This window comes from Misgurnus anguillicaudatus, unplaced genomic scaffold, assembly GCF_027580225.2.
Source record: "Misgurnus anguillicaudatus unplaced genomic scaffold, ASM2758022v2 HiC_scaffold_34, whole genome shotgun sequence".
NCBI lineage: Eukaryota > Metazoa > Chordata > Actinopteri > Cypriniformes > Cobitidae > Misgurnus > Misgurnus anguillicaudatus.
Genome location: NW_027395284.1, coordinates 4,253,788 through 4,281,669, shown reverse-complemented (window position 1 = coordinate 4,281,669; position 27,882 = coordinate 4,253,788). Strand labels below are relative to the sequence as shown.

The window sequence follows — 27,882 nt, the reverse complement described above, 5'->3', positions numbered from 1 at the left end:
TGCGCAGACCGGTCAGCATATGACATCAAAGTACCGCGAGAGCGCACACCTCTACTTCTCGCCATTTCGACCAGCGCATGAACAGACTGCCACTTGCTGGCTGAATAACAGCATTACAACTCTTTTCCTATACATTTTTTAAATGTTTAAAAACTGTATGAGAAACATGGCTTTACACTGAATAAAAAAATTACACGTATATACAGGTACAATCTATAGGGAAATGTCACATCACACTACTAGCTGTTATTTGCATTTTAATTGTCACCAACTGGTCATGTAGGCCTATAGAACTGCACCAAATCTTGATAAATAGTTTATCTTAGATATATTAAATAGTTACTAAATTACTGTACACACGTATGAAAATGAAGGTGTAATGACTATGTTACACCTATAGGGCGCACTACATACAAAAGATATCGATAGAGAGATGCAGTAGCCTACTGTAGGCTACTTGGATGAAAGAGGATCAGGAAACAGCTTCAGAAACTACCCTTGAGGCACCCAGCAGCATTCAAAAAAGCACTCAAAGATCAAAGTAGCAATGCAGAAACAAACACAGATCTGTTAGTGTGAATTAGACAAGCACTTGATAGAAAAAATAAGACCAATACAAAACGACATTACATTGGTGCATTCATTTGTGTTAGTCAATGGTTACATATTTGGCAAACCCTTTTTTCCAAAAAGAACGGTGCATTCAAGGAATACATTTTTATTAATATATTGCTTTCTGGGTATTAGTTTCATGGCCTTCTGTGCTGCTAACACAGCTCTACCGACTGATCTACTGTTTTAAAACACTTTTTCAGGCCAACATAACGGTTTAAAATGCATTATCATTAGAAGAACCTTTGTAAAAGGTTTTATTTTTGTAAGATTCATAAAAACGCTCAGTCTCCAAAAACATGAAATAGGGTTAAATGACATTAACCTGGCAAGTGTTAACGCTGGTGCTCAATTAGGACCCTCACCAGTCCTTTATCAAATCCAGTGGATCAAATTACAGCTTTACAGAAATGTATTGTGCTCATTGTGTCTGAAGGGATGTGAGAGTCAGTTTCTGAAGTCAATGCTTTAAAGTAAAACAGTGAGGGCATTTCTCTCATTGTGTTAATGGGTTTAATTAAACGGTGTGGTCTGCCTCCATTAGGAGAATCCATTTCTATCTATAATATTTTGAAATAACGTGGGTTTGCCGTTTTGTCATTTACTGATATGGCTTGTGACATGTAACCAGTATGAGTGCAAGCAGATTTCTACAACAAAGCTTTTCACGAAACAAAAAGAGGAAAAGAATGTTGTTGAAACTGTCCAGAAATGTCATTTTCTCTTATTCTGGTTCCTTATATGTTTTTTGTCATTCTTCAAGCCTTTACTGAAAGCTCTCTATGGTTTAAGGAAGTAAGACCCAAAATGAAATTCATCCTCGGTTTTTTCAAAAATATGTTCACTCTTGCTTTCTGTGTTTACATCATTCTGAACAAATGCAGTCATGGTCCACCCAGCATCTGTCCTTGACTCATCTTATAGCCAGTTTAGTGTTATTCAGTTTTGGTGATGTATTGATTCCAGATGTGGAAGAAGGTGGCCAAGACATGGCCAAGACAGTACATTTTTCTTAACTCGGGCCATGCAGTTTTGTTCCAACATCTACGATTTCTCACAAACAAATAAACAAGAATGTGTGCTGAAGATGTCAAGATATAAGGATGCTTTCTTGCTACTTGCCATTAAAGGGTTAACCCTAGGTTTATCCTTTGTTGATATTTTCTTTGTTGTTTGAACACTTTGAAACAGATGGATAAATATCACACCAGATCATATTGGGTCTGACAGCCGCTTCTATTGTTCTTCTATTGTTTCGACAGTAAAGCCGCCCATTTACTCAGTTTTCAGTAAACAGTCAATAGCCTCACTGTGCTTATGTTCATTAATAATTCATTAAACAGCTGATCCTCATTGTACTGTACACTGTACCCACAGATCTGTCAATGACAGATTGGGAGAGACACTGCTGTTATCCTTTTTCCCCAAAACTATAAATGCTAAATAAATGCAAGCTGTTTTCTGACAAATGTATTATCCCATTCCGAATCTGAATTTCGCATTGCTCTTTGTGTAGACGTGTCTGTATGTGTGCATTTTAACTCTGTGGTTCAGACAAAGACCTCACAGAGGAGTCTATAAACTGGAGGCATTGATAATAATCATCAGTTTCAGCTTTATTCACCAAGTGCGCGCACACACACACACACACACACACACACACACACACACACACACACACACACACACACACACACACACACACACACAAAGAATTAATTGTAGTTTCAGGAGCTCAGAGTACATACAGTATATACATAAACACAAGAAATGACCACTCTGTTTCAATTTCTGCATAGTTTCGAGTTACTATTTACATACAAAAACAATAGACTGTCATGTGTTCCATTCAAATATCAGATTCAAGCAGATAGCATTACTAGTTTGATGGTCATTCATATCCGTGGGCTGTGCAATCGGTCTTATACACACTGGACATACATATTCACATTCACACAATGCCAGGCAAGCTACAATTACTTGTTTTTCTGGGTCATCATCAGAAAATGATGCCACTTTTAAATACTGCAAGTCAACAGAATAAAAATTGCCAAGACCTCAACCTACTCTGTCAAAAAAAGATTCCTTAGCTGTCAACAGCACAGTACCCTTTAAAAAGGTCCTAAAATGTACCAATTTACTAGTTCGCCTGTGCATTCATTAATGGCATTGGCTTGCTTTCCTCGAAGGGAGCTCTGAACCTGAGCTCTAAACCTTCAGAGAGGGCAAACCTGAGGCTGGGGCTCGAGCCCCAAGTTACACCCCCCACAACAGAACTGCACAGAGGAAGAAAGGTAGCAGTGAAGGAAATGGGGAGGAGGAGGGATGCCGGAAGAATTGCAGCTGGACGCAAAGGCCTGGAGGCTGCCTTATATACGCTCATAATGATACTGACAGGCCTGAATGTTTAAGCTCCTCTCGAACCAACATTTAAAACTACATTTAGTTACAGATGTGTATACCTTTGAGGTACTAATAATAAAGTTGCTATTCCATAGTCGTAAAGATGACAGTCCATATAAAGATATACACTCACCTAAAGGATTATTAGGAACACCTGTTCAATTTCTCATTAATGCAATTATCTAATCAACCAATCACATGGCAGTTGCTTCAATGCATTTAGTAGTGTGGTCCTAGTCAAAACAATCTCCTGAACTCCAAACTGAATGTCAGAATGGGAAAGAAAGGTGATTTAAGCAATTTTGTGCGTGGCATGGTTGTTGGTGCCAGATGGGCCGGTCTAAGTATTTCACAATCTGCTCAGTTACTGGGATTTCCGCGCACAACCATTTCTAGTGTTTACAAAGAATGGTGTGAAAAAGGAAAAACATCCAGTATGCGGCAGTCCTGTGGGCAAAAATGCCATGATGCTAGAGGTCAGAGGAGTCGACTGATTCAAGCTGATAGAAGAGCAACCTTGACTAAAATAACCACTCATTACAACTGAGGTATGCAGCAAAGCATTTGTGAAGCCACAACACGGACAACCTTGAGGCGGATGGGCTACAACAGCAGAAGACCCCACCGGGTACCACTCATCTCCACTACAAATAGGAAAAAGAGGCTACAATTTGCACAAGCTCACCAAAATTGGACAGTTGAAGACTGGAAAAATGTTGCCTGGTCTGATGAGTCTCGATTTCTGTTGAGACATTCAGATGGTAGAGTCAGAATTTGGCGTAAACAGAATGAGAACATGGATCGATCATGCCTTGTTAGCACTGTGCAGGCTGGTGGTGGTGGTGTTATGGTGTGGGGGATGTTTTCTTGGCACACTTTAAGCCCCTTAGTGCCATTGGGCATCGTTTAAATGCCACGGCCTACCTGAGCATTGTTTCTGACCATGTCCATCCCTTTATGACCACCATGTACCCATCCTCTGATGGCTACTTCCAGCAGGATAATGCACCATGTCACAAAGCTCGAATAATTTCATATTGGTTTCTTGAACATGACAATGAGTTCACTGTACTAAAATGGCCCCCACAGTCACCAGATCTCAACCCAATAGGCATTTTTGGGATGTGGTGAAACGGGAGCTTCGTGCCCTGGATGTGCATCCCACAAATCTCCTTCAACTGCAAGATGCTATCCTATCAATATGGGCCAACATTTCTAAAGAATGGTTTCAGTACCTTGTTGAATCAATGCCACATAGAATTAAGGCAGTTCTGAAGGCGAAAGGGGATCAAACACAGTATTAGTATGGTGTTCCTTATAATCCTTTAGGTGAGTCTATATACTGTACATTTCTATTCTATCAGAAAATTCACATTTACCGTATACATGCAACATTATTTGGGAATCCATTCTATGACCTTGACATTTTTTGTCAAAAAACAGTAAATAAAAAAGATGAAAGAGAGAGAGAGAGAGAAGGAGATTCCTCTTTGTTTGTGTTGCTCTATTCAGTGTGCTTATTTTGTCTGACCCAGAAATATCCAGCAAAGTCAGAAAAAACAACAATTACAGTCCACATTTCCTTGAGGCAAAAGACTTTCCCAGTGAAGAGAGCAGTGAAGAATCCCCAGTGAATTACTGGCTCTCATCGCCGAATCTGAATCCTCTCTAGAAAAATGTGTCTGTTATATAGCAGACATCTGGAAACATAACCCCCGGTGCTTGTAATACAAGAGTCTCTTTAAAATGTTTGTTTTATTCACTATCCATCCAACATACAAAAGCAAGATATTTTTCAGTAGTATTACATGCTAAATCACAGCTTCTGTGAGAGGTGTGATGAATTTAACACTTCATTCTCTTGATGGTGCAATTTCAATCTGTCTTTCTCCATAAAAGGAGAGAACGCAGGTAGTGAGTGCAGCCCCTCCTTTATGACAGGGGGATGTCTCAGTGTCTCTGTGTGTAGCTTCCTATTTTATGAATCAAATTACTCAGCTGATCTAACATTGATATCTCACACCTACTAACAACTAACAATCCTCCATATACATAGGCTAAACGTCACACTTATTCTAGAATTACAGTATAAGACAAAGTTGGTTCATCACACGTTTGATGTCATGAAAGTACAGACAAATAAATCACGTCATTTAACCAAATAGTTATAAACAAAATACATTTAGTTTTAAACTATACATACATAGATTAATGCTGTGAGATTTTTATTTTATATGTGTAATCAAAGACATAAGATCTTTAGAAGAATAAGCTTGTGTTGACCCTTTGGTGTCTCTTTAAAAGGCGTGGCTTAGCAAGCGATTGTGTGTGGGTATCTTCGATACGCACGAGCTTATTTATTTTACCGTTAGTGATCACGAAGGCGTCATCACGCGCACGAGCCGTGTCTGCTTGAATCACCGGGCTTTACGCGTATCCACTCACGTAGCCTGATGATCTACGTTTTAACACACATTTAACCACATGCTCGCCTGAATCTGGATTTTACGCATTGAACCTTATATGGACTGTGGTTTTGCAGCAATCTGCGTGTTTTCCCCCAACGTAATTGTTCAGTAGACAGTAGTTAGATTTTTGTTCTAGGAGGAAATGGCAACGGACGAGCTGTCATCGAAGCTGACCCGTCGGCTGCAGATCGAGGAAGGCGGGGAAGAACCGGTGGCCGTTCACGGGGATCACGAGAATGGAGCGCACGACAAATCGGCCACAGCCAGCGCGGACTCGGAGCTCGGGGCAAAACTGCTACGGCGCGGGGAGCTGAACGAGGGTGTCGGTGAACATCATCAGCCCAGCATGAAGGTGTTCAACCCTTACACCGAGTTCAAGGAGTTTTCGAGGAAACAGATCAAAGACATGGAGAAGATGTTCAAGGAGTAAGTAACCTGAACTGATGGGAGGTGCAGGTCAACCTACACCTCTCTCTCTCTCTCTTTCTTTCTGTCTATCTATTATTTATCTATTTTATGTCTATCTATCTGATCATTTACTATTTATTATTCTTTCTCTATTCTCTAGTCTGTGTCTTCTTAATATGCTTTGTCAGTGAGACTAAACTAAATGTTCAACTTTTGTTGAAACAAGCTGTTCATGATACAGAAGTCACACTGTTTACTCTTTCACACTTCTTAAATGAGCCACAGCCCCACCCAACCCCGTATCTTCAATTCAACATGCATACACAAACACATGTGTTGTACTTTGAACCATTGGCCAAGACGTCCTTAAAGGCATTGTGTGGTACTAGTCTTAACTGCCTATATGACACAGTTCTGTGGACACATTGGCTGCCTATACTACAACCCCACACCGAGGGAGACTCCCATCTTCTGATCAATGAAAGACAGTTTACGCATTTATTCCACGTTCGTTTCCTTTGACATGCATCCAAAACCATCCTTTTGTAATTGTTGTTTAATGCACACAGGGTTGGCAGCACCTCTTTTTCAGGGTAATTTCCTTCACATAAACAAAAACTGTGCTTTGGATTCCAGCCGAATGATGGGAACTGGGGTGCACGACACAGAAACTATGGGGGGCTGAATATTCGTGAGAGCAACCACAGGAATGTGTCCCTCGTGTGGACGGGCCAGTGCTACGACCGGGTCGGTTTCAGTGTGGGAAAGTGGGCTGATTTAGAAACTTTTGTACTGAGGAAGTGATGGGTTCCACTCCCCATTTCTGCTATTAGCCAAACAAAGCTGCCATTGTTGTGAAATAACCAAATCTGTGTGAAGCGATATTTATACTAGATTTATCCTTTGATGTAGGTAGGTTGGCAAGTGTATCATTTTTGAAAGTAATTTCATTTGCAAGAATGTGATATTTTTATCCACCACTTCTAAAGTTTAAATGAAGGCATGTTGAAAATAGTCCGTGTTATCTTGGTGAGAACAGTTTCATTTAGTCATTATTTGCGTATGGCAGGTTTAATCTGGTTTGGCAGCAAAATAGTTGTGATACCAGTCTTGACGCAATTGCAAATTTTATATCTTCTTCATTGGTGCAGATAAAGTCTTTCAACTCTTTCATATGCTAACATGTTGTCTATTGTTTTGGAGGGTCACCGTTACCATATCTGTGTTGCAGACATGAATTGAGTTTTATCAAGGTGTGTGCAGTCAGTTTCAGTCAAGAAGCTCTTTGATGCTGTAGCCCTTGGCATGTGGGGTCAAGAAAGTGTGAGGTGTGCAAATGGATTTCTTTGTTGCATAGAAACTGAAAATCTATTGCATTTGTTATATTGCTGGGGTTGCTTCACAAGTTAATAATTAGCCAAAAAAGCAAAGTTGGTTTTGTGCTCACTGCTCAGTATCCCTGTGACATTTTTTGTAATTTGATATTTATGTTATGTTTAAAGTGCAAGCTTTGTAGCTTTCATGTTTAACTCTAAAACAAAGGATTGTTATTTAGTTGATTTATTACTTTACTGCAAGATAATGGTTGCCTAAATGCCTAAAGCTTTGAATATAGATAAGGAAGATATAGGTGGCGAGGAGGTAGGTTGGGAAAGCTATCAATGCCGAAGTTGTACGATTGATTATCTCATAACTGTTACCCCGCAATGATGTGTGGGTGCATGCAGTGAGAAACAAACATTCGTACTTGTAACAGTATTGCAATCGCTCTTGTGCACAAAGTGAAGCAGATAAACAGAAGTGAGTATAACAGCCACAGCCTGGTCAGAGTCCATGATAAGAGAAATGCAGGTTTTGCTTAACCCTCAGGCCACTCCTTTAAAGACATAAAACCAGAAGAGTTTAAATGCATGTTGCTTGATTTATGTTCACAGTGTTAAACTGTAATGTGCCATGCCTTACTGCCTTTGCATAGATTAAAGTACAGTAGTAGTTGTGATTTGCATATTTTCTATCTTTGTAAGAATTAAAGGACAGTTTACATATCTATTTTAATTGTAAGTAATTTGTTTATTTAATTCATGCTATCGTTCATGTTAGCTATTTGCAATTTAGCTGAAACTTTCCAAGGCAAAGTGCAGTACGTTTATTCCAGGAACAATTCCCCTGAGGCACCTGCTTTGTTTAATGGGACAATGGCTGAGGTAACAGGATTGTATATCTACAGTTTTGACACCTTTATTTGGGCTTGAACCTGAAACCACTTTGCATTGGTGTTGTAGCCCAGTCAGTAACTTTTAGGCTATGCATTAAACCCATAAAGTTCGAAAAAATAACCACGCCTTAGCCCTCAGTTATGAACAGACTGAAAGTGTTTAAAGCACTGAGGATTGTTCACGTGAAGAATTTCTTCCTGTCAGAACTTGTTTTTTGAAGATTCCGTGGAATTGTGCCTCAACAAGAAACATTACATACAGTGATGTGGCATAAAATTTGCACTGTGCTGCCTATATATTTGGTTATGGTTTGAACAAAGTCTTTTTAAGGAAGTTGCGTTACTGCGCTGCTATATCTGCAACGCCTCCAGGTCTTGCTGAAGCAAGACTTGTTAGATATGTGCATGCGCAATGTCCCTTTCCCAGAAGATGTCATTCTTTAACTGTTGACGATTGGCTCTTTTTACTGGAAGATGGGACTAGAGCGGCCATCTTGACCGTTACGATCTCACCCATCCATTCATATCTTACCCGTGACGCATCTTGTTAAAGATGACATTTCACAAGACTTTTTTAAGATTCCAAATAAAACTTTGGGTGTCCCCAAAGTACCTATTTGAAGTTTTAGCTCAAAATATAAAATAGATAATTTTTAATAGCATGTTAAAATTGCCACTTTGTAGGCAAAAATGTGCCGTTTTGGGTGTGTCCTTTTAAAGGCGGAGTCCACGATGTTTGAAAAACGCTTTGGAAAATTAGACGGGCTGACTACCAAAACACACTTATAGCCAATCAAATCAAATCAAATGCCGGGTTGCGTATGTGTGGGGCGGGTCTATCAACAGAAGGTCCAGATTCTATTGGGGTAGGGGCGTGTTTGTTTAGGTGATTTCAAATATCAACATTGGCTTTCAAACATCATGGACTCCGCCTTTAATGCAAATGAGCTGATCTCTGCACTAAATGGCATTGCCGTGGTTGGATAGCGCAGATTAAGGGGCGGTATTATCCCCTTTTGACATCACAAGAGGAGCCAAATTGCCAATTTTTTTTTTCACGTGCTTGCAGAAAATAGTTCATCAAAAATATGTAACTGGGTTGTTGTTTTCCACATTTTCTAGATTTATAGAAGCACAGGAGACCCAATTATCGCACTTAAACATGGAAAAAGTCAGATTTTCATGATATGTCCCCTTTAATGTTAAATATCTTTGTTTTTGAACAGTATGAATTCGAAACACCCAAATCAGTGCTTAGACCCAAGTCAGACGATCTCAGATTTGTTAAGGAGCTTAAATTAGGGTATGTTTACACGACAGCAGTGCACTAAAATGAAAAAGATTGCCTTTGCTTTTCAGAAAAGTTTTACGTACAGAAGACAATGTTGTTTAACTGATCCTCATTCACACGAACCTCGAAAACGACAAAAAAGACTGTATTATGCATACCATGCCAGTAGTTGGCGATGTTGCTTTGTAAAGGAAAAAAGAAATGCATGCGCATTACGTTTTTGTGTTTTACACATGATAATGGTATTGTTTTCAGAAACTTCATTTTTTTAATGTTGTATAAATAAACGTCTAGGAAGCATAAAACAAAATGTATTTTTGTTGTGTAAACATGCTCTTACCCTGTCCCTTCTTGCCAGCTTCTCATTATTGCTCAGATACTATAATGTGAAAAGCAAGTCAACCTAATTGGCTATGTGCTTACTGTATGCCAGTTGCCCCATACTGTGCCTACATATAAGCAAAAGGGTTTTAGTCCCGTAAGTAGCCTTCCTGCTGAGTCCAACCCAGTAATGAAGGCAACAGAAGATAAACTATGTGCTCTTCTTTTTTTTGCTTCCTCTGTTTTTCTGTATCCTAACGCAACTTTTCTTCAGGCAATATTTTCAACCAAAGATAACATCTGAAAACATGTTTGGGAATGTTTAGACAAGGTGTAACATATCTGCAGGACACGGATGTTAAACATGCATGCTACCCTCTCATTGATGGCCACCATAAACTTGCAGATATTGTATAAAATGTGTTTTATTGCAGTATGTAATGATGACGAGCACTGCTTTCTCCAACTCTTGTATTTGCCGTGTCCTTAAATGGTTATGTCTTCTCCCTGCACAAAGATAGCAGAATGATGTGATTATTCTCTAAATCACCCGTTTCCTCATCTCTGAATTTCCTGCGAGTTGAAAGAGCCCTCTGTGCGGTTTTATTAAGTTCATTTTAAATAACTGCACTTAGCTGTGCTTTTATTAGGTGCTTTTTGTTACAACAGCTCTCCATCTCAAGGAATTCATCCACAGAAGCTCACAAGACTGCATGCTGCCAAATCCAACTGACATACTGACCCAGTACGATACTTCACAAAAAACATAATGCAAATTTATACTATGTCAGACGATGAGAGAAAACAGATATGTGTTCTCTTTTGTCCTAGAAGTCACTTAGACTTTGCATTATGTTATTAATAATAATAATAATAATATACAGTTATTCTCAAATTTCATGTTAAAGCAATTTACATATAGAAAAAAATATTTATTACATCTGTTTAATTTGTCAGTATTTTGTCCCAGTCATCAATAAGATTAAAGGGACACTCCACTTTTTTTTAAAATGGGCTCATTTTCCAGCTCCCCTACAGTTTAACATTTGATTCTTACCGTTTTGGAATCCATTCAGCTGATGTCCAGGTCTGGTGCTAGCACTTTTAGCATAGCTTAGCATAATCCATTGAATCTGATTAGACCATTAGCATTGCACCATTGAAAGTAACCAAAGGGACTATTTTCGGGCAGTGCGTAATATCACCACGCCTGCTGCAGCCATGTTACATCAGCAAAGTCCTTGATTATTACGCCAGTTTGAGAGTATAATCCTAGCCATATCTGCCTAGAAAATGGCAACTTTTAATTTTCCATCGGTCTTAGTACACAATGTAACTACAGAAGAGTCAAGTTTTAAATGGGAAAAATAATTTTTAGCGTGAGGCTAATGGTCTAATCAGATTCAATCGATTGTGCTAAGCTATGCTAAAAGTGCTAGTGCCAGACCCGGAGATCGGCTGAATGGATTGCAAAATGGTAAGAATCAAATGTTTAACTCTAGAGGAGCTGGAAAATGAGCATATTTTCAAAAAAAGTGGAGTGTCCCTTTAAACTGAGCTCAAATTAAGACACTAGGTTTCCTAAAAAAAAAAATCCTTTTGAAACCTAGCCCAGTCATCTCACATGCGTCTCGCCTAGAGTATCAGGGTACTTTACATGACAATGATTTAGTAAAAATAATGACAACAAAGTTGTTGGAATGATTCCTGTTCACATCTGTGAAAATGACTAAAACATTTTATCATGCTTGCCAGGTCAGGCCAGTAGTTGTCTGACTATATCTTAAGATATATCAAATGCACAGGCCGTTTCTAAAATGGAAGGCTGCATCCTCCGGAGGTCGCATATGCAGGCTGCATACTTCATCAAGCCTATTTTTTTTGTTAACTGAGCATTATATTCACAAATCATTCACGTATATTCAACAATTTACGCTTAACTAGGAATAATAGTCAACTTTAGAATTGTTAATATTCTGAAATGAGACCGTCTTTATGATGTATGCAGTCTACAAATGTGACCTCTGGTGGATGCAACCTTCCGTTGAGAGTTAACATTTAAAAAGAAAACTTGCATTTAAAAGTTAACTTAAGTGTATTAAAAGTTTGAGATTTCAGTATAGACGGTTTCAGCAGTAACAACATAAACAAGCAGCTTTTGTGGTACACAAGTAACTTCCGGTAAACTCCGCTTAGAATAAATAAAGTACGTTAAACGTAGTTTATTTAACAAGCAAAATAAACAACACATAGATTACCTAGGAAACCAAAACATTTGTTGTTTTTGACGAGTTATTTGTTCAAGAGTTCAGTTTAGCAACTAGTCAGACCATAAAAAATACTGAAACCGGAAGTAAAGTTCGGACCAGATGCGTATCGCGTCACTGCACGTGCGTCCGATGAAACCGTTTATAAATTCGAAATATTACTTTTTAAATTCTTCCAAAAAATTATGATCTTCGCTATCTTCATTTTATTGGTCTGTTCTCTTTCTGTATGTTACCTAAAAATTCTTATTAATTTCTTGAGCTATAAAAGAGCAACTTAAATAAGAGTTATAAAACAGACAAAAGTCAGATGAGTTGTCTTGTGTTTAGTTTAGTAGCTGCCAAACTTTGTGTAGGTGTTCGTCGGTTGAATCGGTTCACTTAAGAGACAGCAGTCACACAGTCATCGCATGCTCATAATGACTCATTTATGCAGTAGGATGCACATACTGTAAGCTTGGGTGTTGGATCCAGGAATGCCATATGTAACCTCAGCACTCTTTTAGGAGGTTCTCCTGTTTAACCAGCATCCCCTCCTGTTCCTTCTGTTACGTTGTACCGTCACACGTCGTGCTCTCCGCTAACTAAAAATATCCCTTGTGGGATTCTGTGGCCGTTGGCTGATCCGTGAAGGATTCTGCTTAAGCGCTGATAGTCAGTCACCTGGTCCATAATCCTAGCAGGTCGCTTTAACTGCTGCCTGATGTCAGATGCAGAGGTAGAAAATGCAGTGCTGTTGATTCATAACTGCAGATAAGTCTTCTTTCCGTGATATTAAAATCATGAATTCAACCAAGTCTGTTTTCCCATAAATTATCTATTTACTCAATTAGAACTTCTAATTGAAGTTATATGATGTTTCACATTTGTCAGTATGAAATTTAATCGAACTTTTGCAGTGAGATATTGCACAGGATGTTTTGCACCATATGAAAACTGACTGACAGTCTCTTTTTAAGCATTGCAAAATACAGTCTCACTGCAGAAGTTGAATTAAATATGGATTGAGTAGCCTGGATCATCATACAGTATAATTTAATTTAATTTAGAGGATCAGGTTTCAGTAAAGAAGCTATAAGTGGTTTTAATTTTGGGGGTAAATGCTTCTTAAAGTGACGCTTAAAACAACCATTAGTGCAGCAATCTTAAGTGTGTGAAGAGTTTCAAATGTTATTCATTGATCTTTGTTAATTCTTTAAAAAATAGGTTGTGCAGGGCTCCAGACTGGCACCAAATAGTGGCATTTTGCCACCAAAATTGGAGAGTGTGCCACTGAATTTTACATCCAGTCGCACATGTGCGACCAGTAAATTTGACCTTTTTTTGTGATGTGACACTGAATTTGAAACAGCACATTGTACTTTCTGCATCTATCATCAAAGTATTTATTAGGAATATGGTGGAAATAAGTAGAAATGTGAATATTTGGTTGGCATGTTGATTTACGGTGTGTGCCCCTAAATTTTCTGGTTGCGCCCCTAAAAGTTTCAGTTGGGGGCCACTGTGCTCCTAGTGAAAAAAGTTAGTCTGGAGCCCTGATTGTGGGTCAAAGTGGCTTAAATTGTGATTGGAGATTTTCATCGAAAAAGCAGCCTTTACAAGTGTAGTATATGTTAAAATGAACCATTTATCCTCTTAACAGTGATTTTTGTTTTTCCCAGTATCACATTAAGTTAATTGTTATGAATCAGGAAACGATTCCTGGCTTCGTTTCTGGTATTCTTGGCAAAAGAGTCTCAGTCTTGGCTGAGATAAAGAACTAGCTAACCACATAAAATGAACTTTAATTTGACTGGATCTGGCCTCTCATGCGCCTATGAATCATAAAGCCAGGCGGTCTAAGAATAGCAGTTGCATCATATTTTGACCTTATTTTCCTTATCTTTCTTATTCTCATATCTAGCATGTACAAATGTTTTGTTCTGTAAAGGCCTTTAAAGATTTGTCCATCTCATATTATAGGATTGTTCAATGCTCAAATGTCTGATTTTATTGTTATTCCTTATGGGTTCTGCTGTGTCTCTACTACAAATTGATGACATTACACACACACACACACAGTGCATACAAGTTGTGAAATGAGAAAAAATGCACAATTGATCATGTGTGTTGCATTGTGTGTGGGACACGGAGGGTTTTCCCGGGACTTCTCTAGTCGGCTGTTGCTTGGCAACCTGAGATTAAAGAGATTGGCAAGGAGAGAGAAAGGGAGGAACCAAGCAAGATGAGAAGTAGGTTCTGGGTGTCTGGTTGGTCAATCCTTTTGTGTCTGAGTACAGCAAGTCTCGTGATTTTTGTTTATAAAAGAACAACACATTGCTGTCTTTTAAACCAACTTAAGCATCAGAATAACACTTTTCAGCAAGGTATCAGATAATTCAAATTCAATCAGATTTTCCATAAATAAATTGGCATTATGTATAGACATGCATTACACAAGCGTGCCTTTTTAGACAATCACATGCATTTAGGCTGGCAGCAACCCATTTTTGCAGTCAATTCAGTCCCAAATCTTGTTAAATGACTCGCATAACATTCTTATAAATGATTGCTTTTAAAGTCCACAGTTTATAATCCTTTTAACTCTAATGGTTGGTTTAAGTAACAGCTTACATGTATTTACTCCGTGGTGATTTAGCACACAGGCGTTAGCATTGACACGTTTGCAAAGTGTTTTCCTTCCTACATTCATTTTATGCTTCCTTAAATAAAATGTCTGTTCAGCCTGTTTTAACCTCGGCTGCATTTAGCAATACCACAAGCTTTTAGAAACTTGATATACATAATGAAGTAGTACAATCATTACATCACAAAAGCAAAACTTCATAAAGATGCACAAACGTGTGACTGAAAAATACAATGGTTGGTCTTTATGCAAAGTTCTTTAACAAATCAAGCTATGACTGAAATCAGGTCACTTTATGATATGTCCTGTAAAAGACAGGTTTGGCTTTTTTGCTTACATTCACAGAAAAGAGTGAGATTTGCAACAATTTACACAAAATAAAAGGACTTTAAAGCCAGTTTCAGCGTTTGTGCTTTTTGTCTTTGTAGAGAAGCGTGTACCTTTGACAAAATGGTAAATGCTCATTTGTAAGTCTTCTGAATGAATAAATGTAATATAAATTTAATAATAGTTCAGCAGTGTAGTACAAGAGTCACTGCGTTGGAGCGTTTAAGGCTGGGATTGGCCCACAAAGTCTGATGGGTATTTCATTATCTATTGGCCAGCCTAATTCAATAAGATTGTCTTTAAGCAGCATTGCCTTGTCTAGGGAAACTGAGTTATTTAAAGCAATGACCTGCATTGAGTTTTTTATAAATTAATTTTGGAAAGAAATTTAAAGGGAGTCCCAAGCGAACACGGCAAGTGGGTTTTTCTTGGGTCAGTGCTGAGGTAACAAATTTAACCAATCATTACAAAACCGTTTGTTCACTTCCTGTCGCACGTTTTCACTCGTTGTCTTTTCTTCTTGCACAATTACTCAAGGTTATTTTTAATGTCCTATACAGGAAACGTTCAGCACATTTGATGTCTGTCTCCTTACTCGCTCTCTTTGGCGCAGTAATCTTAATAATATCCTGTAATGTGTGATGTGCCATGATTTTTAAATCTTGTAGTGTGAGCATGTTTAAAGTCGCCATGAAAATAAAATGATAAACTGTCATTTGTTTTGTAATATTTTTGTATTTTTTTTTACAAATTACACTTTTTGAAAAAATTATGTGCCCTCATAATCTTTAATCAAAAACACAAATCTCTGCCCGTCCTCAAAACGATCTCTCTTTATATCCGGTCATATGGTGGATGATCGTTGCGATTAGCAGTTAGCAACACGACCCAGCTTCAAACAATCCAATCAGATCTCGATGGACAAATTCAAATCCATCCCTGCCTTATTTCATTTCAGAAGCCGGTTTCACTCGGATTATATACGTCACCACAGGGAAAATTAGGCAATCGATACTTTAGTTTCATGGTGAATTTAAAGGGACACTCCACTTTTTTTTAAATATGCTAATTTTCCAGCTCCCCTAGAGTTAAACATTTGATTCTTACCGTTTTGAAATCCATTAAGCCGATTAGTATCCCCTTAGTATCTTTCAATAGCAGGGGACTATTTTCGGGGCGCTGTGTAATATCAGTGCGCCTCCTGCAGCCATGTTACAGAATTAAAGTCCTTGATTATTACCCCAGAATGAGAGTATGGTTCCTAGCCATATCTGCCTAGAAAATCACAACTTAGTACACGATGTAACTACAGGAGAGTTACGTTTTAAATAGGAAAAATATCGAAACTCTTTAATTATTTTTGAGCGCAATGCTAATGGTCTAATCAGACTCAATGGATTGTGCTAAGCTATGCTAAAAGTGGTAGTGCCAGACACAGAGATCAGCTGAATGGATTCCAAAATTGTAAGATTTAAATGTTTAACTCTAGGGGAGCTGGAAAATTAGTGCATTTTTTGTTTTTTTAAAAAGTGGAGTGTCCCTTTAAGAGAAGAAAATCTGTCAATATTCTCCTTATGTGTGTGCTACAACCAGATTTCATTATAGGACAGGATTTTAAAAATCCTGCAGTCTGAGTCCGGCCTACACAATGTAATTGACATATTTACGTTCAATCTTGAATGTTGTGTTTCAAGACTGCCAGGAAGACTTAGAATGAGCACAGATACTAAACAACCTAGATGCTAACTAGTGAGAAAACCATTAACCACATTCCACAGCAATGAAAAGGGTGCGAGTCTATGGAAGCCTATTCTGGTTTTCTAACCACCCTGCATTCTTTTCTTATGGCTGTCTTTCGAATTATTCATCCAACTTGATTTCCTTCCAACAACAGCAAGTGAATTCAGCAGCTATCAGCAGATCAGATGAGTCAGACTTCTTTGCTAGCGCAGAAGGAAATGTGAATCAGCACAGGGTTTCTAAATACCAGGTTTTAACAATATCTGGTTATAAGGAAGCGCTGATTACCTCTGCTTCCTTAATCATGTGTGGGAGGTGTTTCGCTTGAAGGGCAACAATTTAATTTGGGTTTAGAAGGAAAACATGTTTCATGTACGGCACCTGATTAGTTTTACAGGGGCAGATGGAGTATTGCAACTTCCACCACAGGGTGTTTGTAATATTAATGTCAAATTCGCACAGAATTAGAAATCTCAGTAAACTATCAGAAGTAGGAGGAGATATATATATATATATATATATATATATATATATATATATATATATATATATATATATATATATATATATATATATATATATATATATATATATAAAACCCCTCCTACTTCTGATAGTTTACTGAGATTTCTAATATATATATATATATATAATATATTATTAATATATAATATAGATTATTAATTTTTTGATTTTATTATTATATATTTATAAAACGTGTGCACACACACATCATATATACATACATAAACCTCAATAAAGGCAGGAAATGACAGAATATTTATGTATATATTTACAGCTGGTCTACAGAATTAGTAGGCTATTACCTGAGGTAATTTCTCTGGACCTTTTCAAAGAAGGTAAAAAAAATTCCGTAATAATTACGGAGATTGACCACAGTAGGGTTAAAATACTGATGAAATTTTCCAGATTTGTACAACCCTGCTGAAGTATTTCTAGTTTCTAGTTGCGTTCTTGGTGCTTCCTAACTTTGATGTCCTAATACCTTAAATATTACAGATGGTTTAGACGGAGCCAGTTAGTAAGAAGTTGTAACTGCCTTTACAACATTTCACTAGGGCTGCACAGGATGAAACTGCCATTGCGATATTTTGGTTTTTCTGCGATGTATATTGCAATAGGAGAGACATAATGACTTCACAATATTCCTTTAAAAGCTTTGAGAGAAATTTACTTCTGCCTTGCATTTCTTGAATATTATAGCTTGATTATTATTCATGTTAGAAAGCCTGTGAAAGTTTCTATGTGATCGCAACCGCACACCAAATACTGTATTCGTGTAGTGAAACATGGTGAAATTAAATTACAGTTGACCTTTTATCACATTGGGCATGCTTGACCTTTTCTTAAACAGAGCTAACAATATGCAAATGTGAATTATTGAATTTTACTGTTAAACTAAATTAAAACCACAGTGAACGCTAGGACTAATTTTCCTCAACTGAGTTTATCCGAATTTACAGGTTATAATTAAACCATCACCTCAACCTTGCTTCCCTTAAAATCACAGTGTGAGATATTAGTGTGAGATACCTCTCCAGTACTGTAATCCACAACCAAACCCTCAATAACAGCGTAAGCCACAGAGAGACACGATACTCGCTGTGGCTTAAATCCTGAGATCAAACGGCGTGTTTCAGAACACTGCAGACAAGGTGTGTCAAGTGCCATACAACGAAGGGTTAATTATGGGTAATCCACCCTTTTAGGGTTTAAATTAGTAATGAGATGTCAAGAATTCTGTGGTACAGGGTTAATGAGAAGAGTTGAAGCTTTAGGTCTGTGTGTATGTGAGACATGGCATCAGCAGGGTGTCTTATGTCTGTAGACAGTATTGCAATAGTTGTGACAGATGGACATACGCTCCATATAAATGAACAGAGTGCATGCTGGGATTACCTCAAAGAAGTTAATGAGGGGGATAAAACCTTTATCAGAATCCATTAGAGGTGGATAGTGACGGTCACCTATGTGACCGTCATATAAAAGTACCGAGTTCGGTGCCTATCTCTAGTGTTATTGTATAGTTTTATTCTTTAAAGATAAAAACTTGTTAATATTAAAAATTAATTTAACTTTGAACAAACTCTTGCCAGTAAATAACATACATTTTAATCTACGGTAAATTACCGCCAACCAGCTGCAAGTAACACTGTGATTTCTACTGAATGTTTTTACAGTGTAAAAGTGAATCGAATGTAAATGTGTATTTCAGTGTTATAGCTATGTGGGAGGGTTTCAGTTAGCAGCATTTATATATAAATATGGATTGCGTGTCTGCAAAACAAACATTTTAAATTAAATATTGATAACTATTATCAATATTAAATTGAGTTGAAATCAAGCCCTAGTTTAAAGGTCACATATTTTTAGGCTTTCTAGAGTTTTATTTTAGGTTATGATGTCCTTAAGAATATATATTTGCTGTTTAAGTACCAAAAACAATCTCTATATATTTTTTACAGCTCCTCTTTCAGGAGCTCTGCTAAAAACAGGCCGTTTTGGCATGTAATAAGTAATATTCATGAGCCTCTCTTCTGATAGGCCTGTTATTTTATGAGTGAAATACGCAGTTGAAATAAAGTTACCCATGGAATAACACTAAGTGTTCGTTTCTGGACACTAAATGTTAGGTTAGTAAACCAATAGAGACAGAGACTAAGAGATTTTAACCTTACCATGTTTAACTCAATAAACAAACAGACACCAAAAGGGCTTGTGTCTGTAACTTAAGAATACAAACAACGTCTGATTTCCAACAGATATTCTATCAAAACCGATGGCTACCAAAGACTTTAACGTTACAAAACAACGCTTTAGCATCTAACGTTAGTTAGCAAACACGTTAGCGTTGCATAACTGTTTACAATATATCATTTCAGTTTTCTCTGGCTCCATAATGTAATTTAAAAGTTAGGACTGCTGATAATTCTCATGCGATTGTCTCGTGCATCTCTTCAGTAAAGCCACTGCATTGATTAGTAGTAAATCACCATCAGCTGCTTTCAGAAGCGGCAACCGGCAGCCGATTCTGAGAGCAGGTGATGCCGCTTTACTACTAACGACGAGATTCGCGTGACAATCGCGTGCAAGTTATCATGCAGCCCTGCTTAATATGTGTTTACTTACGGGTTGTGAATTTAAGGTCGGATCCAACAAAGTAAGGACTGCACCATTTTGATGAGTAGATTCCTGGAGAAACCAGCATTGAACTGCCACACTGAAGCAGTCACTTGTGAAATGTTTAGATCAGACGGCTAAAGTTGAACTAATTGTTGAGGAATTTCTAATTAAATGAATATTAGCCATTGTTCTCGTATATTAATGTTTTCAGAAGCCTTTGCAATTATTTAGTTTCCTGACATCCATCAATTGAACAGCATTTTCTCACGTGGTGTGATATAACTTCAGAGTTTGTTTAGCAACAAGGGGGTGGGGCAGTGGACAGTGCTCGGGGTGGAGACTGAAGGCGGCGACTGTCTCACGGTGACGTAGCAAATTCACGGAAGTACAAACGAATCGTTTTAACTCACAGGTACTTCAAGCAGGCTGTGTGAATCTGACTCTTAAATGACAGTTTTGAAACTTATATGGTACTTACATAGCCCCTAGACCTCAGTTATCATGAAAAAAGCCACAAAAATTCAGTTTTTACCATATGTGACCTTTAACACCAGTTTGAGAATCAGTTTAAGTTATTGTAGTCTACATTAAGACCACACGCCTCGCATCACATCTTCGGTCTGTGTTTCTGTGGATAAAATGACCTGGTTTCCACGGTGACATACAGTCAAAAAATATATTTGGGCTGTATGGGTGTTGGAGGAAGTGGTATTGATGATTGCTGAATGATTGTGAGAATAGGAAGTGAGTGGTCCTTCATTTCTCACCAAATACTGAACACTCGCATCTCACACCCACACACAGTTCTCTTACAGTATATATACACCTTAAAAAAACACGTACAACAAACTTTCCTTTAACCGAGTGAATAAGGGCTTGTCTAAATCAGACCTCTATTACTTTTCAGTCGTCCTTCATATAAGGAACCCTTTCAGTAAAGTTGACCAGACTGCTTTTCCCAAGACGCTGCACACCCTCATTTCCATGTCTGTTGACTTTCTGTGTCTCATGGTACAGAATGCCTCACTATTACAGATGAAGCAGAAGAGAGACAGACAGATATAATCAGTCTGATCTGCCTGTATTTTATTTTGAACCATTACATGGCCATGTCTCAGTTGCACCACAGGAAGTGTGTTGATCTCTATGTGACAGATAGAGATCTTGCTTGTTTTTGAGCAAAATGGCTGTAATGTTTTAGCATTTATATAAGCACTCAGACTGATGTTTAGTCTGTTGAATTGTGTTTAATAATTATTCATTTTAATGATGCCAGGCCAGCCCTGATGCCTGGGGCCGATATTAGCTTAAAACATTCAGTAGCAGGACATATGCTCTTTATTAATAATGCAAGTGATGTGTAGATTTGAGATCAACTTTGCAATGCCACGAACCTCTATGACGTGAAGAGATGAGCCTTGCAGTCACAGTGTGAGCAAGAATTTTTGTATGCACTTTACTTCTAGTGTGCTTTGTTCTTCTGGACACTTCTCTCGATTCTTAACAACTGGGGTATACACATGATACAACCACACTATTGAGATATACAATCACACGAATTTCTCAGTTTTTTCCCCTTTTAGATTCCCGTCTCCATAATGTATTAATCTTGTCAAGGCCAGGTCATGGTGACCCTTCAGTACTGCCCTCTGTTGGTCATGGGAGACATTGACACAGTAACACATTTATATTTATGCAATTGGCAGAAGCTTTTATGCAAAGCTTTTATTCAAAGCAGTGTATTACAAGGTATACATTTTTATCAGTGTGTATATTATTTAGGGCTGCAAAACAATAAATCACGACTAATTGTTTGAAGAATAAAAGTTTTTGTTTACATCATAAATGTACATCTGTATAATTTAATAAAAAACTCTTTATAATTATATATACACATGTAAATATTTCTTAAAATTATATACTTATGTGTGTATTTATATATACATAATTATTATACCCAGTACACCCACATATAATGTAAACAAAAACGTTTATTTTGCAAACAATAAATTATGATTATTCGTTTTCCAGCCCTAGTATTATTTATTTATATATACTGCTAAGCTATACAGGAGCACATTAGGGACAATAGTGAAAATAATCCTAAAAATCCTTTTTGTATTTTGTTTTCTTGCAGGTATGATTCACAGAAAGATAACTATATTGATCTGATGGAGCTGAAGCTGATGATGGAGAAACTTGGAGCACCTCAGACTCACTTGGGGCTGAAGAACATGATCAAAGAAGTGGATGAGGACTTGGATGGCAGACTCTGCTTTAGAGAGGTAAAGACTGTAAATGTTTTAATCGAGCCATTTTAAAGAGTTGAAAGAGTTAAGACGGTCCATTTGTATATAAGTTGTTTCAGATCTGACTGTCATGATTCTTTATCAGTGTAATATTAGCCATAAAGCGCTAACCAGTTCATCTTTTTTTCTAGTTTCTTCTTATCTTCAGAAAAGCAGCTGCAGGAGAACTGGCTGAAGACAGTGGGCTTCATGTCTTGGCACGTCTGTCAGAGATTGATGTGTCAACTGAGGGCGTGAAGGGCGCCAAATCATTCTTTGAGGCAAAAGTAAGAAATTCCATTCCTCTTATTTTTACTAATTTTTTTCCTTTTCTACCAATGTAACTAAATAGCAATTATTTTTACATATCACTAGATAGCGATTAAAATCGTTAGATCTCAATTTAGTCTCAGGACACCTCAGAAATATTTTGATTTAACAATCATTTTAGTTTCCTGTCCAGACAAATGCTTACAGGGCATTGTTTTAAAGAGCACCTATTGTCCGATTCACATTTTAAAATTGTGTATTAGTTAGGGCTGTCAAAATTAACGCGTTAATAACGCGTTAACGCAAATTCATTTTAACGCCACTAATTTTATTAACAGAGATTAACGCAACGCGCAATTTCTGTTTGACCCTTGGTCCAGCCCATAGTTGAATGAACAGAGACGCAGACAAATGTGACTCTCTCTAAATGAGTAAAAGGTTTTCATAGAAATAAGAACATTAAGCAAATCGTCTACCAAATCCAATGCTCTAAATGCTCGTTGGACATCTGATATGATCTTTATTTATACGTCTGAGAGGTGTAACGTTACCGTCCTCCTAATGCTTAATCTAATACTGTACAAAGATGCGTCTCAATTCATTTTGGTTTCGCTTTTATGCATGACTTAGAAAATAGACTGCAGGACTTGCTTGATGTTAAAAGAGTCATTAAGAGAGATAAAGTTCGGTACCTGATTAATGTTAAAGAGTTATTAAGAGCGACAAGACTCAAAAGCGATCCCCTCACGCTGACTGACTGATATCTGAAGCGCGTGCACACAGACGCGCGAGTGCGCGACCCGGATATATAGACATCTACACAAAATTACAGTTTTACAAATATCTGTTTTGATAAGAATTCACGCAGGTAGGCTCTATAATCTGTTATGTTTTAAGTAAATGTTTGGTTAACTGTTGGGTAAAACTATCTGATGTGTAACATTATATTAGATCACTTAGATTTTAAGCAGTCTGTCTCAATGTCAATCAAACAAAAGGAAAAAAAGTTGAACATACATTGATGATGTTTTTGCTTTGTGTGTGCTAAATCTATTAGTTTTACCAGTGATTTTAAGGTATTGATGTGGTAATATAATGTATGGATGTGGAAATGCTTGTGGTAATTTGACTCTTTCAACTTCAAACACGTGTAGTTCTGTCATATTTTGTTATATTTCAACAAATCATGCATTGTTCTATGTTTTAATAGAGAACGTCAAAATATGAACAACTATTTTTTTTAAATTTGCTTATTCCGACTCAACTTGCCAGCACAGGTCACAAATGATGCAGCAGCAAACAAAAATGGAGAAAGAAAATTTTTTGAAAGGAAAATTCATATACAAAACAATGGCTGGTGATTCTTTTAAAATGTAAACAGGCTGTTGTTAACATACATTTGCATAAAGCATCTATATATGTATATATGATTAGAATATTAAAATCCTGAAAAGTGTTAAATTAGGGTAAATTTAGAATGGATAAAAATGTGCGATTAATTTGCGATTAATCGCAGTTAACTCATGAAATCATGCGATTAATCTAGATTAATTTTTTTAATCTATTGACAGCCCTAGTATTAGTACATGTTAAAGATATGCAAAAAGTACAAACCCCAAAGTAAATGATGACGCGAGTTATCGTCTCCAACGTTAAATTTCTTTTCTTGGACTTAAACAAAATTGTAGGCAACAGTTTACTTCCCGAGATTTATGATATAGACAAGACCGACATTTTAGCAACCGAATCTTTCAAACATGGTAAGGAGCATCACATTTACGGCTGACGTCAGAGGTATTCAGGCCAATCACAACGTACTGATTAGCTGGCCAATCAGGGACACAGAGATTTTCAAATCTGTGCGTTTCAGGAAGAGAGTGAAATCTGGAGCTACAAAAATGTACGGTATGTTGAAATAATGTGTTTTTTAAAGGTATGGTTCAATGGTATTTCATGCATTCTGACTTATTAACACAGTTATAGAGTTGTTTCCTCATGCTAAATGTAGGCAAAGTGTCAAAAAAAGGCAGTTGGGCGTGTTACAGAGTATTTCTGAGCCGAATGCACTTTGCCAGGGTTCATACAAGTTTCTGAAAGGTTTTTTTCGATTATGGGTCCAGCTGACATTTCAGGGGTTTCTATACTTATCACTTCTTTTTATGGGCACTTCCTCTGGAAAACCCCGCCCACCCGTCACTCAGTGGGAGACGCTAGAACTTGCAAACATCAGATCACGCGTCAGCTTTGTTTAATTTCAAAACTCAACAATTGCTGTGGACTGTGTTTTTGGATGTAAGGAGAAGAAAGCCAGCCTTATGGAAACAATGGATATAGTTTGTCTATCCGGGGTAGCAGCGGAGTTCTGCGTGTGTTTGATACGCTAGATTTCATTGAAAAGTCCCAACCGGGTCATGAGTTGCATGCAGTAAGTAAGACTTCTGTCTTATGTTTGAAATAGGCGTGTGCATATTATATAAATGACACGAACATGTAGTGAATCATAAGTTAAACGGTGTTGTATAGTGTCGCATGACTCGTACTCGCTCCTCCCGCGGTAGTAACTCCTCCTTCTTCATTTTTTTGTATGTTATCAGAAAGAATCAGTAAAGCTAATATTTCTTAAATCTGATTTAAACTAAAGACTCTTCTGAGATATATAGGGTGTAATACTACTCTATAGGTTCTTGAGATTAATGTCAGAAATGCAGAAACAGTGTGTGTTTAACCATAAACCACACAAACACATTGCATTATACCAAATACACAAAATAACGTTGTTTTTAGCAATGAAATAGGTGCTCTTTAAATGTTTTCATCAGGTTCTGGTCTGCACTGACTGCCACTGATCACAAATATAGCATTACACAAAAATAAACATTTTGTTCTTTTTAAAGGTGCATGCCATTAATGAATCCAGCCGGTTTGAATCAGAAATTCGTCAGGAACAGGAGGAGAAGAAGCGCCAGGCTGAGGAGCGGAAACAACGACAAGCTGCTTTTAAAGAGTTGAAGTCAGCTTTTAAATAACCAAGTCCACCTCGACACCCCCAACATACTCATTCTCATCTGTCTGTCTGTTTATGCTTCATCTGAGAACGCCATAAGAGATACTATGCAAGGCTGTGAAACCCTCAGAGATCCATGCAGATTCATCTTTCTGAGAGAGTCACCAGTGTAGTTTGTGTTCATGCCTGGATCTCACACAATCAGCATTGTTCAAATCATTTAATATTATTATGGATTCTGCAATCTCTCTTTCTTTCAATCTTTCTCTCTTTCTTTCAATCTCTCTCTCAGGCTGCTTTAGAATGTGAAGCCAGGCACTGATCTCAAAACACTGGATTGAATTTGTTCACGTCTGTTTCAATCGCATGTGTAATGTTGTCCTGTACGCGTACGGTAGTTTCTACATCATTGTTCAGTGTCTGTGTCGTTTTAGCTTTAATGGCTTGTTTCACCTCACGTGTCTTGTTCTCATCTATGTTATAACACGGTGATTTAAGTATAAGAGTGTAAAAGACAGTTTTAAGAGGTTTTTAAGTAGTTGAGCTTTAATTCTTAGTGTGCCATATCCAGTATGTTGTATTGACATCAGTGGCAATTGCACTAGACTAGAACATCATTTCCTGTGTAGAGAGGAAATGCTTGTCAATGTACCGTTACTAAGTGACATCACTGGCACACGTCAGCAGCTGTTTAAACATTCAAACCTTGGCTCTATTCAACATATATTTTGAGCATACAGTGGTTTATATTTTTACAGAGAGAGAGGGATGTATTAGCATGTGGGGTGATGATTTTAATGGTGTTTGTAAGGAATGCTTATTTTTTTTTTGCATGATCACTGTGATGTTCCCCAAACTCAAAGTCACCTTTAAGCCTGTATGGCTTGCCAAGCTTACAATCTTTAAAATTTACAAAAATGCAACACTGTTTTACCATTAAATCCAGTCGTAATTCAATTCAGTCTCAATATTATGTGTAAAATCAAGCTGCTTTGCCTCGCTGTTTTAACGCTCAGTATTGGTAGCTTGTTGACAGTGTCTGACACCGATTTTATGAACTTAGGTTTTGTCAGATACCCGAAGGCTAAGTTCAGCTTTATTAGGTGTAAACTGTTAGCGTATGCAGCATGGCCTGCTTTTGCTGTTTACTGCTGAAGTCTGGCTGAACTAAATTAGGCAAATATTTACATCTCACGAGCAACATTATAAGCCTTGCACACACCCCTCAGTGTAAGCTGCATTAAGGCATCCTTGATGTATAGAGAAAAAAAGCAGGCTGTTGTATAAACCCAGTGCATGTGATTCGATATTAAAATGTGTTTTATGTAACTTTTCTCATCATTAGGTAAAACAATAGATTTCACCAAAAAACATCTGAAAGAAAAGGGAATATTTTACCTACAATGTTGAAATTATACATTGATAGACTTTAATGGTCATGCAGTGAACGTAACAGGCAGTACACTGTGGCAAAGGAAACTGAGATGCTGTGTATAAAGAAAAATCTATATTTTCATGTGATGAATATTATAAATAATTTTAGTTTTGTATGGAATGGGGTCTTGTGAAAAGAAACATTTTTATTTTCTCAATATGGAATTTGGTTGTTTATGCTCTCCCTTATTTTCTACATATTCCGTATACAATATTCCATAATCAAACAATTTCAGGTAACGTATAGTTTCTTTCTGTATTGGAGGTAATATTGCTATGCTTCATGTTGTATACTTTTTTATGTAAATGTTCTTGTTTGCTCATTAGTTATGTGGGAACAATCGATGTGTAATAATTTGTCTCCTTATCTTCCATCATCTGCATTTGTTTGTTTGCTGCCGTTCAGTTTTAAAAGTGTTTTGAATATTGGATGTTAAAGGGTAAATGTCATAATCTACTTGTTAATGTTAGGTAAATAAGAGTTGGAGATAACAGCAAACTGCATCCTGTTAAAAGCCATAAACCGTTATGTCATTCCTTTTAAGAGATTTTGGCAGTTTCATTATGTTGTGCCAAATGTCTAAAGTACTGTGTTAGGCTTATTTGTTATTTTACATTCCACCTGAAGTTTCCTTGAAGTCTATAATAACATTTATCATATAACCCTAAAAAGAAGGTAATATGAATTAGTATTAACACAGTTATATACAGCTTGGTCTAAACATCGCTGATCTACGGTGTTAAGAGTCTATTTAAATGTTGATATTACACTTAAAAGAAGGTGTTATGTAATAACTCCTAACTAATAAGGGAAAATATGTTTCAAGTTTTTGTTAGAATAATTAAGATTTGTAGATTTGAGTCATTCACACACATTCCTTGCAGTATTACCTTAAAAGAAGCCATTTCTACTGAGGATTTAAAAAACAATTGCCCCCTTTCGAGTTAGTATAGTGAAAAATCTCAAACAGAATGAGAAACAACTGTGTAGTTAACAGTATCAAATATCACATTGTATCCTTTGTTATTAGGTTTGTAATTTTGTTCCTCATTACAGCAATTTG

General features: G+C 37.2%; 1 protein-coding gene across 1 annotated transcript; it reads left to right on the top strand.

Moving 5' to 3' along the window:
• The first annotated feature begins 5,362 nt into the window (after positions 1 to 5,362).
• LOC141363309 (EF-hand domain-containing protein D2-like) lies at positions 5,363 to 27,723 on the top strand. Its single transcript, XM_073865940.1, has 4 exons — positions 5,363 to 5,909; positions 21,960 to 22,107; positions 22,263 to 22,397; positions 25,275 to 27,723. Exons 1-4 carry the CDS (start codon positions 5,626 to 5,628, stop codon positions 25,404 to 25,406), a joined length of 699 nt encoding a protein of 232 aa, XP_073722041.1. The 5' UTR covers positions 5,363 to 5,625; the 3' UTR covers positions 25,407 to 27,723.
• Positions 27,724 to 27,882: the final 159 nt, after the last annotated feature.

Excerpts from the sequence above, each read along its gene's own strand:
- LOC141363309 (XM_073865940.1), top strand. The coding sequence starts at position 5,626 with ATGGCAACGGACGAGCTGTCATCGAAGCTGACCCGTCGGCTGCAGATC. Across the intron at positions 5,910-21,959 it reads ATGGAGAAGATGTTCAAGGA|GTATGATTCACAGAAAGATA; the intron begins GTAAGTAACCTG and ends GTTTTCTTGCAG. Across the intron at positions 22,108-22,262 it reads GCAGACTCTGCTTTAGAGAG|TTTCTTCTTATCTTCAGAAA; the intron begins GTAAAGACTGTA and ends CTTTTTTTCTAG.